Source organism: Bombyx mori, chromosome 27 (assembly GCF_030269925.1).
Source record: "Bombyx mori chromosome 27, ASM3026992v2".
NCBI lineage: Eukaryota > Metazoa > Arthropoda > Insecta > Lepidoptera > Bombycidae > Bombyx > Bombyx mori.
The window spans coordinates 8,329,291-8,341,181 of record NC_085133.1 but is presented as its reverse complement, the minus strand read 5'-3'; the positions used below and the strand labels follow the sequence as shown (position 1 = coordinate 8,341,181).

The 11,891-nt window shown below is 37.5% G+C and overlaps 2 protein-coding genes across 2 annotated transcripts in view; one reads left to right on the top strand and one right to left on the bottom strand.

Moving 5' to 3' along the window:
- The window catches only part of LOC101745707 (NACHT and WD repeat domain-containing protein 2), a 46,854-nt gene extending 40,817 nt beyond the window's left edge, over nucleotides 1–6,037 (top strand). Inside the window, exons 29-33 of the mRNA XM_004923456.5 lie at nucleotides 624–768; nucleotides 1,788–1,950; nucleotides 2,664–2,795; nucleotides 3,006–3,230; nucleotides 3,572–6,037. Of these exons, the coding sequence (XP_004923513.1) occupies nucleotides 624–768; nucleotides 1,788–1,950; nucleotides 2,664–2,795; nucleotides 3,006–3,230; nucleotides 3,572–3,716 (810 nt within the window). The 3' untranslated portion in view covers nucleotides 3,717–6,037. The remainder of the gene's footprint in view (nucleotides 1–623; nucleotides 769–1,787; nucleotides 1,951–2,663; nucleotides 2,796–3,005; nucleotides 3,231–3,571) is intronic.
- LOC101745856 (fibrillin-1) overlaps nucleotides 4,829–11,891 on the bottom strand; it is a 40,011-nt gene continuing 32,948 nt past the window's right edge. Inside the window, exons 24-28 of the mRNA XM_038020917.2 lie at nucleotides 10,724–10,863; nucleotides 9,808–9,952; nucleotides 8,441–8,561; nucleotides 7,026–7,147; nucleotides 4,829–6,665 (exon numbers count right to left, since the gene is read on the bottom strand). Coding sequence (XP_037876845.1) covers nucleotides 6,503–6,665; nucleotides 7,026–7,147; nucleotides 8,441–8,561; nucleotides 9,808–9,952; nucleotides 10,724–10,863 — 691 coding nt within the window. The 3' untranslated portion in view covers nucleotides 4,829–6,502. The remainder of the gene's footprint in view (nucleotides 6,666–7,025; nucleotides 7,148–8,440; nucleotides 8,562–9,807; nucleotides 9,953–10,723; nucleotides 10,864–11,891) is intronic.

The following is an 11,891-nucleotide window of genomic DNA, read 5'->3' as shown; positions in this document are numbered from 1 at the left end:
CATCCTTTTTTTACGCTGGGGAATCCATTTATGGATAGCCGGTCGAGGGGGGTAACGAACCGGATTATGTCGCACTCCGGCGCCTCTAGAGAGGTAGAGGGAGACAAAAAAGATATAAAGACATCAATATATACTACAAAGACCACCCTACCCCATAATCCAGAGCGAATTATTGCTTCATCGCAGGTATAGGCACGATTTTTGAAAACGCCCTTGCGTTCTCCTAGCACGGCCTATTAAATACTGGTTTGGAATTACATGCGTATATAATACTTAGATATTCCCATTACCAGTGAATCTCTTAGTCATGTTTAAGCCATTGGAAGTAATGGGATGATGCCACATTATGGAACACAGAGTAGAAATCTCTGGCTCTATCTCTAGATCGGAGTCAAATAGATTTAATAGATGATATCCATGTTGCATTGGACTTCGGTACACAGATAGATTTCCGTAGAGTTTTTCATAAGCCTCCTTTGAAGAAAGTTCTGTCGCAGTGCTAAGTGAAGCATTAACTGACAGATACATATAGGTACATGATCCCAATAATTTCAACGGACTTGTACGAAGCCCTGAATTTACCTGTCCATCTTTTTATTGGTCGATGCATCATCCATTTTCAGGGAATCTTCAAGGAAGAACAAAAAGGTGTAAAACAAGTTCTGCTTCTAGAAGACGGGACGAAATTCATCACGATATCTATGCAGGTGCCCGCTGATAACACGGATAACGTTGCTGTTGCTTATATCGTGGCAAGAACTATACCTGGTATATACAATTCTAATCAAGTATCTGAATAGGATTTTGAAGCTTACACGCTTAAGGTGCTTAATGCTTTGCAAATGAAAGTCATAATAATATGAGTACTTAAATAAAATTTTAATATAGGTAATGCAGGTTATTCTAGTGAGAAGATTTCAATTTCGTTTGATAAATTATTATGATGGTGAATTTTAAGACAAATTTTATATCCAAAACGTATTTTTGTGTGGTATTTTTAACGACATCTGTATATCTTGTTTCAAGCGGATTTTAATTATTAAAAGCTTATAAATGTCAACTTCAAATTCTTAACACTAAAACAAACATAATCAGGCCCAATAATATTACATCTAGATTTTTCCAAGCTGATCTCATTAGACACTTCAATTCGTGACAGACTTTAATTATCATTTAAAGAACTTTTCACAGTACCGCCTAGAAGTAAGTGGTTACCGTCGCTTATGGATATTGGCAATCTCATGAGCATAGATAAGCTGTTTATAAAAAGGGACTTCGAAAAAGGTCATATCCGGTCATATCCTGGTCATACCCTGGAAATAAAAACAGTTCACAGAAAATTTAAAAACTGTAGTTCAATTTAGGTTCGTTCAGTAAAATCTTCTCACCACAAATACCACAGTGTCTCAAGACGAAAGTCTTTGACCAGTGTATTGTCAGTGATGACATATGGCACTGAAAGGTGGTTGCTCACAATGGAGCAGGACACATTGCTCGTAGAACGGATGGCTGTTGGGGCCAGAAAGTTCTTGAGTGGCGACCGCGTACCGAAAGACGCAGCGTGGGTAGGCCTCCCACAAGATGGACCGACGATCTATTGAGGTTCGCGGGGATCCGCTGGATGCAGACAGCGCATGACCGGTCTTTGTGGCGAGGCTTGGGGGAGGCCTATGTCCAGCAGTGGACGTTTATCGAAGAACCGGCCTGCCGATCAAATAGTCCTAAATGTAACTAATAGGAAATTTAAACTCAAATTTGATTTGAAATATTCACTATTTTATTTATAGACGGTGAAAGAATTTACACAGCAGAATACGACGTTCGGGGTACCGGCTACAGAGCCGCTGTGGTTTCTGCAGAGGAACATCATCTAGTTGCTCCCGGAGTGGACAAGTCCTCCAGGGACTGTCTACATGTATTCCATGCTAGAACCGGAGCGAGGATACATAGGTTTGCATAGATATGCTATAATTAAAACTACTTTACTGGTGGCAGGACTCCGTAGGACCTCTTGTGAGTCCGCGCGGGTAGGTACCACCGCCCTGTCTATTTCTGCCGTGAAGCAGTGATGCGCTTCTGTTTGAAGGGTGGGACAGCCGTTGTAACTATACTTGAGACCTTAGAACTGATATCTCAAGGTGGATGGCACATTTACGTTGTGGATGTCCATGGGCTCCAGTAACCACTTAACACCAGGTGGGCTGTGGATCGTCCACCCGTTTAAGCAATTAAAAAAGAAAAAAAACTTTAACAGTTTATTATCGTGTTTATCTCATTACCCTTTTCATATTTCATTTAAGGCATGATTTTTTTTAAATAGAAAAATAAAAAAGGTTAATAACACAATATTCATTTCCAATAGAAAAATAAACAGTAGTTACCTAGTATTTGATTAAAATATCAACGAATAATTATAATCGATACCGAAATGGTATATTTTAGAGGAGTAAGTATGTAGGGAGTAAACATGTTGCGCCGACCCCACGATACTGGGAAAGGGCAGGAGAATCATGTGAATTTTAAAGGTGCGATATATTTTATGTATAAAATCTGAACAATAAGTTTCAGAACGTCGGTCTACAGAGCCACCCGATCGATGGAAGATCTTCTCTATGTCCTTTTCCCCAAAACGTCTATTCTAACATACTTCTTGATATAAACAGGATACCAATTAAGAACAGCGGCATCAAAGACATGCAATCTATTGTGGCGTTGCCCCACAAGGCGCTCTGGGTGGCAGTCGTCGGTAATGACAAAGCCGGTATATTGGACATCAAAAGCAAAAGACTCATCAGGTATGTTTATTGAAAATAGGCAAACTATTATCTCATAGTCCAATATCAGAAACAGGTTTATTGTTACTACCCACAAGACTTGTTTAGTTTAGGGAAATTTGACTACCGTCAATTCAGTGGACAAGAATTTAACAATTGACATCTATTTGACTGGCACAAATATTGAGAGTGTAAGATGTGATGGCCTATATAATGATTCCCTGTCATCAGATTTGTTCCACGTTGGAATGGCGCATGTACTCGCGATGGTAAGCTGGGGCTCTGTGCGCCTTCCAGAGGGGGGCTCGACCTCATAGAACTAAAGAGAGGAACATCGGTGCACCCCCTTATATACAGGGCGGCTGAAGGCGTATTTTCCATCATCACCATGTTTAGCTCGACAGACCATTATGTATTTTATTATCACAGCGGCAGGAAAACACTGAGAGTTTTCAGGTAAGATTTATTTATTTTTTCAGAAGACATGTTAATCTTAAATGTAATTTGAATTATTTTTTTGAGTCATATAAGGCATATTGAATTAAATTTGCTTAATTAAAATAACCTTTCCTCCCTCGAATTATGATTCGTAAGGCATTAAAAGGAAACAATTATTCTAATATTTTTATCCTTAATTTGTGTGATCCTTGCCTGTCTGACGCGCTAAGGTTTACTACAAATAAGTCTATGCCTCCACATTGTTTATGACCATCTTACTTCGATATCAAACGCCTATGTCTGGCTACCTCGATTTTTGATCTAGTTGATAACCTCACTAACTTGGTATATATTTACAGAACAATAGACGGTCGTGCTATAGCTGAGTACCGGGCGCCGGCCGAAGTCACAGGCGTGGCCAGCGCTCATGGAGGCAAAGCTGTCGCTATCGCCTCACAGGACGGTTGTCTCACAATCCTTAACATTGTTGACCCATACGAATGAAGTTGGGACGGGTAGTGAAACTTTTGTCTCTCTCCTGCTTCATTAAGTTTTTATCAAAGAAAGAGAGAGCGAGAGACAGAGAGAGAGAGAAAGAGAGAGAGAAAGAGAGAGAGAGAGAGAGACAGAGAGGGAGAGAGAGAGAGAGAAATCGGATAGCGAGAGCACAACGCTGATTTTTTATGTGACGACTTCTACCAGTCAACTCTTATGGCAAGCCGCGTTAAGAAGCTGTTTATTTATTGGAACAGCACGTAATGTACACATTCGGGGGTCGGTGACCTGAAGTGTTCAGCAGTTGTTTTCATTACATTGTCTATTCATAAAACACGAATGTGACGCACATACGCATACTAGCCGGTCACCGTCCTTGCCCAACCTTGCGACGAAGTGCTCGACGAGTAAATTAACCCACAGACACAGCCCACAGAGTTTCTCGCCGGATCTTCTCAGTTGGTCGCGTTTCCGATCCGGTGGTAGATTCTGCCAAGCACTGCTCTTGCTAGGGCCAGTGTTAGCAACACTCCCGGTTTGAACCCGTGAGCTCACCTACACGTCAAAGAGAAGCTGAAATTGCCTCTCAAAGCTATCAGCATAGGTAGGAAATGCATACTAGTGGGTAGCTTAGATACACTTCAATGTTATCATTTGATGTAGAGGTTAGAAGATTTGTAAATGCTTTTGCTAGTTTTAGTTTTATATGCTAAATTCTTCTTCGGTGCTTAAATTAAGATGTTGGTTTATAAAATAATTAATACCTGTGCTGCTCCTCTTTGTGTCGTGTCGAATGTTCACTCCATCGAGGACATTCAGAGGAATTCCTTGAAATACCCTCATCTCCTTTGCTCCAGTCGTGTCGCTGGAAAGTGTTTCTTCCTACATCTATTTGACATATCCACAGTTTGCTTCAACCTATCTGCTTCTACTTTGGTCTTGAAACAATCTTTGAAAAGCGAATACTTGAAGTCGATGGGTATTTTTGATGGCAACATAAACAGACTTTCTTGGCTAATAGTAACGTGCGCGTAACGAAAGAAGAAGTAATCAAGTGGCTTTTTACGATTAAATTATATTATCGTTCATGTTGGGTCATGTTATATAAAATAAAAACTAGATTAAAAACTAATTTTGTTTTATTACTTCAATACTAAAAATAGGCAATATACATTTTTTTTATGTAATCGATCTATTAACAGCGATATGTAATCTGTAAAAAATTGCACAGATAATACAATCGATGTTGTCTACAGTATACTTACAACTATTTGGAATATTATACACGATAATTACGAATACTGCCTCTTAGGAAACTACAATTCGAAAAATAATTTGACAGACCTTTATTTTAAATCTCATTCGATTAGTTACAAACATTACTTTATAGGTTGGGTTTGGACGCTTTCGTTTCCCGCGTAAACAGAAATTCTAAAATGGCTGGAACCTAAAGATCGGGAACTCGATTAATAGTGATCATACCCGTCGAAAATGAGTATTTTTGAAATTAAATTACTTACGAAATAATCGAGTGATATCCCTTAGAAACCTTTCGAAGTTCGCACACAAACAATGAGCTTGATAAATCTATACATATAAATAAAATTGGAGTGTCTGTTTGTAACATTGCAATAACCGCTTTTTACTACGTGAATGTATGAATATATATACGGTACGTAGACCAAAATAACATTTTTTTTAAATTTTGTCTGTCTGTCTGTTTGTTCCGGCTAATCTCTGGAACGGCTGGACCGACTTTTATGAGACTTTCACTGATAGATAGCTGATGATCTAAAGAGTAACTTAGGCTAACTAGTTTTTTTAGACTAGCTTCGCCCCGCGGCGTCACCCACGGTACGAAAATAACCGCGGGTAACATGGCGGGACTCTGCTATTAATAATTTAATAATAAAACTTAATGTTTCCGAAGCGAAGCGAGGGCGGGTCGCTAGTTAAAAATAAAAATATTAAAATCCTCATAAAAGGCACATTCGGTTCGCCTTTCTACCCTAATATAAATTTGATTTTACACTTTAACACAAGATGTCACGTGTTATGTTAGTTACAAATGACGTTATCATCCATTAGGGTTGTCAGGCATCATTATGCCATAATTGCAAGAACGCAGTTTTTTTAGGCTTTCGATGCTTCGAATTCATTATGTTTTCGTGATGACGTCTTTACCGTTAAAAAAATGGAGAATCGTGAAAATCTAAAACTCATAAAGAGGTTGCCACGCTTGCTTGGTCAACTAAATCCAATCACTGAAAACGGAATTAGCTGCTGTACCTTGACTTTTCCGGATTTCTCGTCACATACGCAATATAATGATTTGAATAAGTATTGTACATCGATATTTTGAAAGAGACAGTCGTCTAATTTTATTTTTGTTGTATAGCGTTTTACCTGTGTGCGACGAAACACTAACGATCCGGCATCTATAAAGACTAAACGTCAATTAGGTAATGTGCGACAGATATAACGCTCTACGAAGCAAAAATTAACCGTCTCTTTCGCACGGTCGATGTGCAATATTTATTGCCGAGTACTATACGTCATTTTCGAAAGCTTAAAATTTATTCAGGGCGATAACAGGAAGATCTATCAACATACGGAATTCCCTTAATTTGGTTATAAACAATGACCACATTAAATTCGTTTGCTACAATATAAGGGACATGTAAATGAAAATTGATTGAAAAATTCATATTTTAACATCGCAATAACGTCTCTATTCTTTTTCTGTTCTATTTATTTAAGTCAGCATAAATGCCTTTTTACCAGCGCGAAAATGTTTAGAACTCGTAATCGGACACGTAAATGAATATTTTCGCGACAGCAATGCCTCCGAACTGCCCATTGTTGTATAGCTCCATTATTAAGTCCAACTTTATGCTCTGTGGTCCTTCCAGAGGACGACCCAGAGACATCACGCCTTCGTTGTTGTTCTGGGATAATCTGTAACGATAGGATAATGTGAGAATCTTGAAGGCGTGTCCTTTAAGGCATATACAGGCATTTAAGTTCTCCAATATTTTGTTCATCACTATATTATACCTTTGTTGTTCTGTTATTGCAATATTAAAAAAACCTTTTTGATTATTATTCTGGTATTTTTAAGACCAGTCACATAGATCTACGAATTAAATCCAAAAACAATTTGAAATTTTCAATTTTAAAAGTTTCTTTCCACGTTTTTTCGCAATATAATTATTGAAGTGGTCTTTATGAATAGCCGTGTCCAATGGGGCTGGAGTGATGAGAAAAGTGATGCAATTACTATCTACAAATTGTCTTTTCAAAGGAAGAGGTACTCACAAGAAGGTATTAATATCAGCTTTATCTTTGACGGTTGGCGGAGCGTCAACTTCCACCAGCTTAAGTTGGAACTTAATACGAGCGTTCGGCCAAGTCGGGCCCCTCATCGTGAACAGGTTCACCTAGAAAATAGTTTAATTCATCAATTCACACATAATTTTGGGTGCACCAAATTTATCGACATAGTACAGCGGATTAGTAAGCTAAAGTGGCAATGAGCAGGCCTGGTCACCTTAGTTGGACAATCGAAAACCGTTGCGGTAAACGCGTTCTTGAGTGGAGATTGCGAATTGTCAAAACGAAGTTTTTTTGTTTATTCCTTAGATTGGTGGTCGAGCTCACAGCCCACCTGGTGTTAAGTGGTTACTGGAGCCCATATACATCTACAACGTAAATGCAGCCACCAGCCTTGAGATATGAGTTCTAACGTCTCAGTATAGTTCCAACGGCTGCCCCACCCTTCAAACCGAAACGCATTACTGCTTCACGGCTAAAATAGGCAGGGTGGTGGTACCTACCTCTGCGTCTCACAACACGTCGTACCACCAGTAATTACGCAAATTATAATTTTGCGGGTACCCGCAACCGAACCTTTGTACCCGCCTGCGGGATTCGAAAACCGGTGCATCGCTAGATAAGAATGCACCGGACGTCTTATCCTTTAGGCTACGACGACTCTCAAGATGCCCTCAGACTCGCTGGAGTGACGATCTATGCAGCGTGGCTGGCAGGAGCTGGATGAGAGAAGCCGAGGATCGTGCTCAATGGCAAGCAATTGGATCGTTCAAATGACGATTGTAAAGATGCAGGCCACTTGGTCCAGACTCTGGCATTCTTGAGTAATTTTCACGACGGTATCTGCACACCTTTTTTCTTCAATCCGTGTCAACCCAATGCTGAGTGTAGATGTCCCCAAATGCACTTGCATTGGCATTTAAAGAAAAACAATCTTCCTTATTTCTTAGACTATTAAATTTCAAGGCTTTTTGATCAGAACGCGAGAAGTGAAGTTGTGTGTTTTGTTTTATTTTGTCTATTTAGTCTTTCTTCAGGCTTATATGTGTAATAAAAATGGTTTATTAACTGTTTAATATCTGTGACAGTGCACAAATGTGGGAAAATCAAACAAAGCCGCTGGACGTAACTTCTCGGGATCCTCCAAAAAGTCCACTGAAAAATCTCAGAAAAGGACTACCATTTTACTGAGATTATAATATTTCATTCTATATCATCTCATCTCATCTCAATTCATTTCATTTCATTTAATTTCATTTCACTCCATATTATCATTTTCCATAAAAATAAGAATATAAATTAAAATAAGACATGACTTAAATGTCTTAGTTACCAGGTCATAAAATCCCTTAATAAAAATTACCAATAATAATGAAATGACAAAGAGAGGTTTTACAAACCGTAGAAGCGGGTATGTATAGTTTCGAAACGAATGTGATGAAGTTGTATGATATTGTGGTGGGCTTGTGTGCGCACTCCCAGTCTCCAAGTCTGCAAATTTCGCCAGCCTTCGAGCAGCGGCTGAAAAAATTAATCGTGAATTACTTCAGAGACAGATACCAGAAAATACAATTTGACGATGAACTAAAAGATAAGATAAAACATTAGCTGAGAGCTTCAATGTTCATTGACGGTTTTCGGTCATTGAATACTTAAGCTCCTCTAAAATATCCAAAATGTACCTAAAGGATTGAAAGAGTAAGAGCATGAAAGACTTAAGTTTCTTTTAAAGACACGTTGATGGCATTTTATTTGACAATAATGCCTTTAAAGATACATGTATTTTTATTTTAGACATTTAGATACGTACAGTGTTGGATTTACACTAGAGGCAGTCGGGGCAAGTGCCCAGGGCGGCAAAATATAGAAAGTGAAAAAAATTTTTTTTGTCTTATCGAGATTGCTCAATATAATTAATAAATTCTATTAATTAATTCATTTTCTGTTTAATTGATAATTCAAGAAATTCAATTAATCCATTATTTGTGAATTATAAGTTTGGCACTTTTGGATTTAGGTAATCAACATATTTTAATTTCGAAAAATAAAATATATAAACTATAAGTTTAAAAGTAAAGTTCCAGTATTGGGGCGGACTTTTTTCCCGTGCCGAGGAGCGGCGTTAAGCTTAAATCCGGCTCTGGGTACGTATATAGTTAGTTTTCCAATTACAGAGCATAATGCGACTCAGTGTCGCACAATGCCGAATTATGCTGAAGCTTAATTGGAGCGTGAATTAGTTTTCAAATGCATCAGCAGAGTGCGCTAAGTTAGCACAGTTTTAATTAACATTGATTATTTCTAAGAAACTACGACGAAACGAAAGCCTTACAAATTTTTTCAACATTAAATAATATTACTAACGATAATATAAACAAAATTTCGATCAATGCCAACTTAAAGAAAAAACACTTGTCAATTTTCTGTCACTGAGTCAGTATCGAGTGGACTTTTTGGAGGATCCCGAGAAGTAAAGTCCAGCGGCTTTGTTTCATTTTCCCATAATAATTGTACACTTTCACAGATACTAAACACTTAACAAACCACCGTTATTATACATTTATACTTGAAGAAATACTAAATAGACAAAATAAAACAAATCGCACAACTTCACTCCTCGCGTTCCCGCCAAAAAGCCCGGGCTTTCCGTTTATTTTTTCTACCACAGACTATAACAATGTGTGTAATTAATGCTACCAATGGCTGTATGTACATCTACAATCCACAACTAAGGTATAGGTAGATTTTGATACTAAAATTATCTTACTGTTTATTTTCTAGCCTGTAGCCCGGCGGGCAGGTAATCTGGGGACAACGGTAACTTCCTCTGGTGTTGAAACAAAGGTAGCTGGTGCTCCCGAATATGCCACTTTTCGCGCAAGTCGCTTCGCCAGTTTCGCATTCGTCGATATCTAAATTGAAATACAAATTTTTTATAATACTAACCTAAAATATGTGAATTGAAGTTAGTAGGTACTAAAACTAATGATTTTTTATACAACAGATATGTTATCTTCATAGTAACTGACTCTTCAAATCTCATCGCGCCATATATATCTACATACCTACCGATATAGTGCACACACATGTTGACAAGTAGCATTAATGAAAAGTACAAAAGATGGGATAAGCGCGTGAGTAAAAAAGATAGCTATAATTGGAACGATTGCACTTTTTATATTATTATTGCATTTGTTTCGACGCGACTAAAGACGAAACGTCCCAATTGGCCTGTTTTCGAGTCTTCACTTGACGTGCTCTTGATACATATCTGCTTCTTTTTACATATAAAATATCATTGACTAAAACTGACAAATAATCACTATTTTGTCAGTTTAGAAAGCAACGAAAAATGTTGCTGGAAAATTAAAAATACGTAAATTAAAGTAGTAAAGTAAATTAACCTTCATGTATGTTATTTGAGGAGAATGGACATTTGATTGAATATTGAAAATAAAAAAATCATGTATTTACAATATATACATCTTTAGAAATATTTTTGTAAGTTTTTTTTTTGTATTGCTTAGATGGGTGGACGAGCTCACAGCCCACCTGGTGTTAAGTGTTTACTGGAGCCCTTAGATATCTACAACGCAAATGCGCCACCCACCTTGAGATATAACTTCTAAGATCTCAGTAGAGTTACAAGGAAAGTTATAGGAAATCCGTCGTTATTGACTTACCGATACAGCTCCTTTTGTCTTCCGAAAGCCTATATCCCCTAGGGCAGGAGCATCTGTATCTCCCCGGCTCGTTATGGCAGCGACCGATGCACAACATTTTCGATTTCAATTCCGAACACTCATCTATGTCCGAACAGGTTCTGTTAAAAATCAATTTTATTAAAATCAAAGAATTTTAACAAACTTAGATGATATTAGCCGTACTCGCTCGCTTCGCTGGGCATTTAAAATTAATATTATTATTTATTGTCATTATTATTACGGAGTCCTCACTTCTCATATAAATATTAGCCTATCCATGAAGCACATGTACTTTGTACGTGGATACCAAGTTTCAAGTCAATCGGATGCATGGTTCAGTAGTTATAACGGAACATCCGTAAAAACCACTAGATTTATATATAATTATAGATAAAATAATGACCCTCCGCATAAGTTGTATTCCACAGTAATTCACATCTCGAAATTGACTTTTTGTTTGTGTGATTTGTTTTATTTTGTCTATTTAGTGTTTCTTCAGATTTAAACGTGTAATAACGGTGGTTTATTAACCGTTTAATATCTGTGAAAGTGCACAAATGTTGGAAAATGAAACAAAACCGCTGGACGTAACTTCTCGAGATCCTCCAAAAAGTCCAATGAAAAAATCACAGTAAATGACCACCATTTTACTGTCATTTAATTTCATCCCAGTTGGTTAATGTCTCAAATTAATCATCTTCATTTCATTTCACTTCATAAAAATAAGAATATAAATAAAAATAAGACATGACTAAAAGGTCTTAGTTACCAGGTTGTAAAACCCCTTAAAAAAAACATCTCGAAATTAAAAATTTTGAAATTTTACATTAGCAAAACTAAGCACAACATTACAAATAAAGGTTTTTTTTTCAAATCAAGAGAGAATTAAAGCAAAAAAATACCACGACTTTAATCTATTGAAGAGAAGATAGTTGGTGCTTATCTAACACGTGCGAACATCTTATCTTGAAGATGAAAAATCAAGTTAAGCAAACTGTCAGACTTCAATATCAGTCAGACTGACTCGGTGGCACATTAGTTAGCGGCCCCGACTATTGCGTCAAGGGTAGTCGGTTCGATTCCCACATCGTCAAACATTTAGGTAATGAACAAGTTTGTTGGCTCTTTGTCTGGGTGTTTATTATAT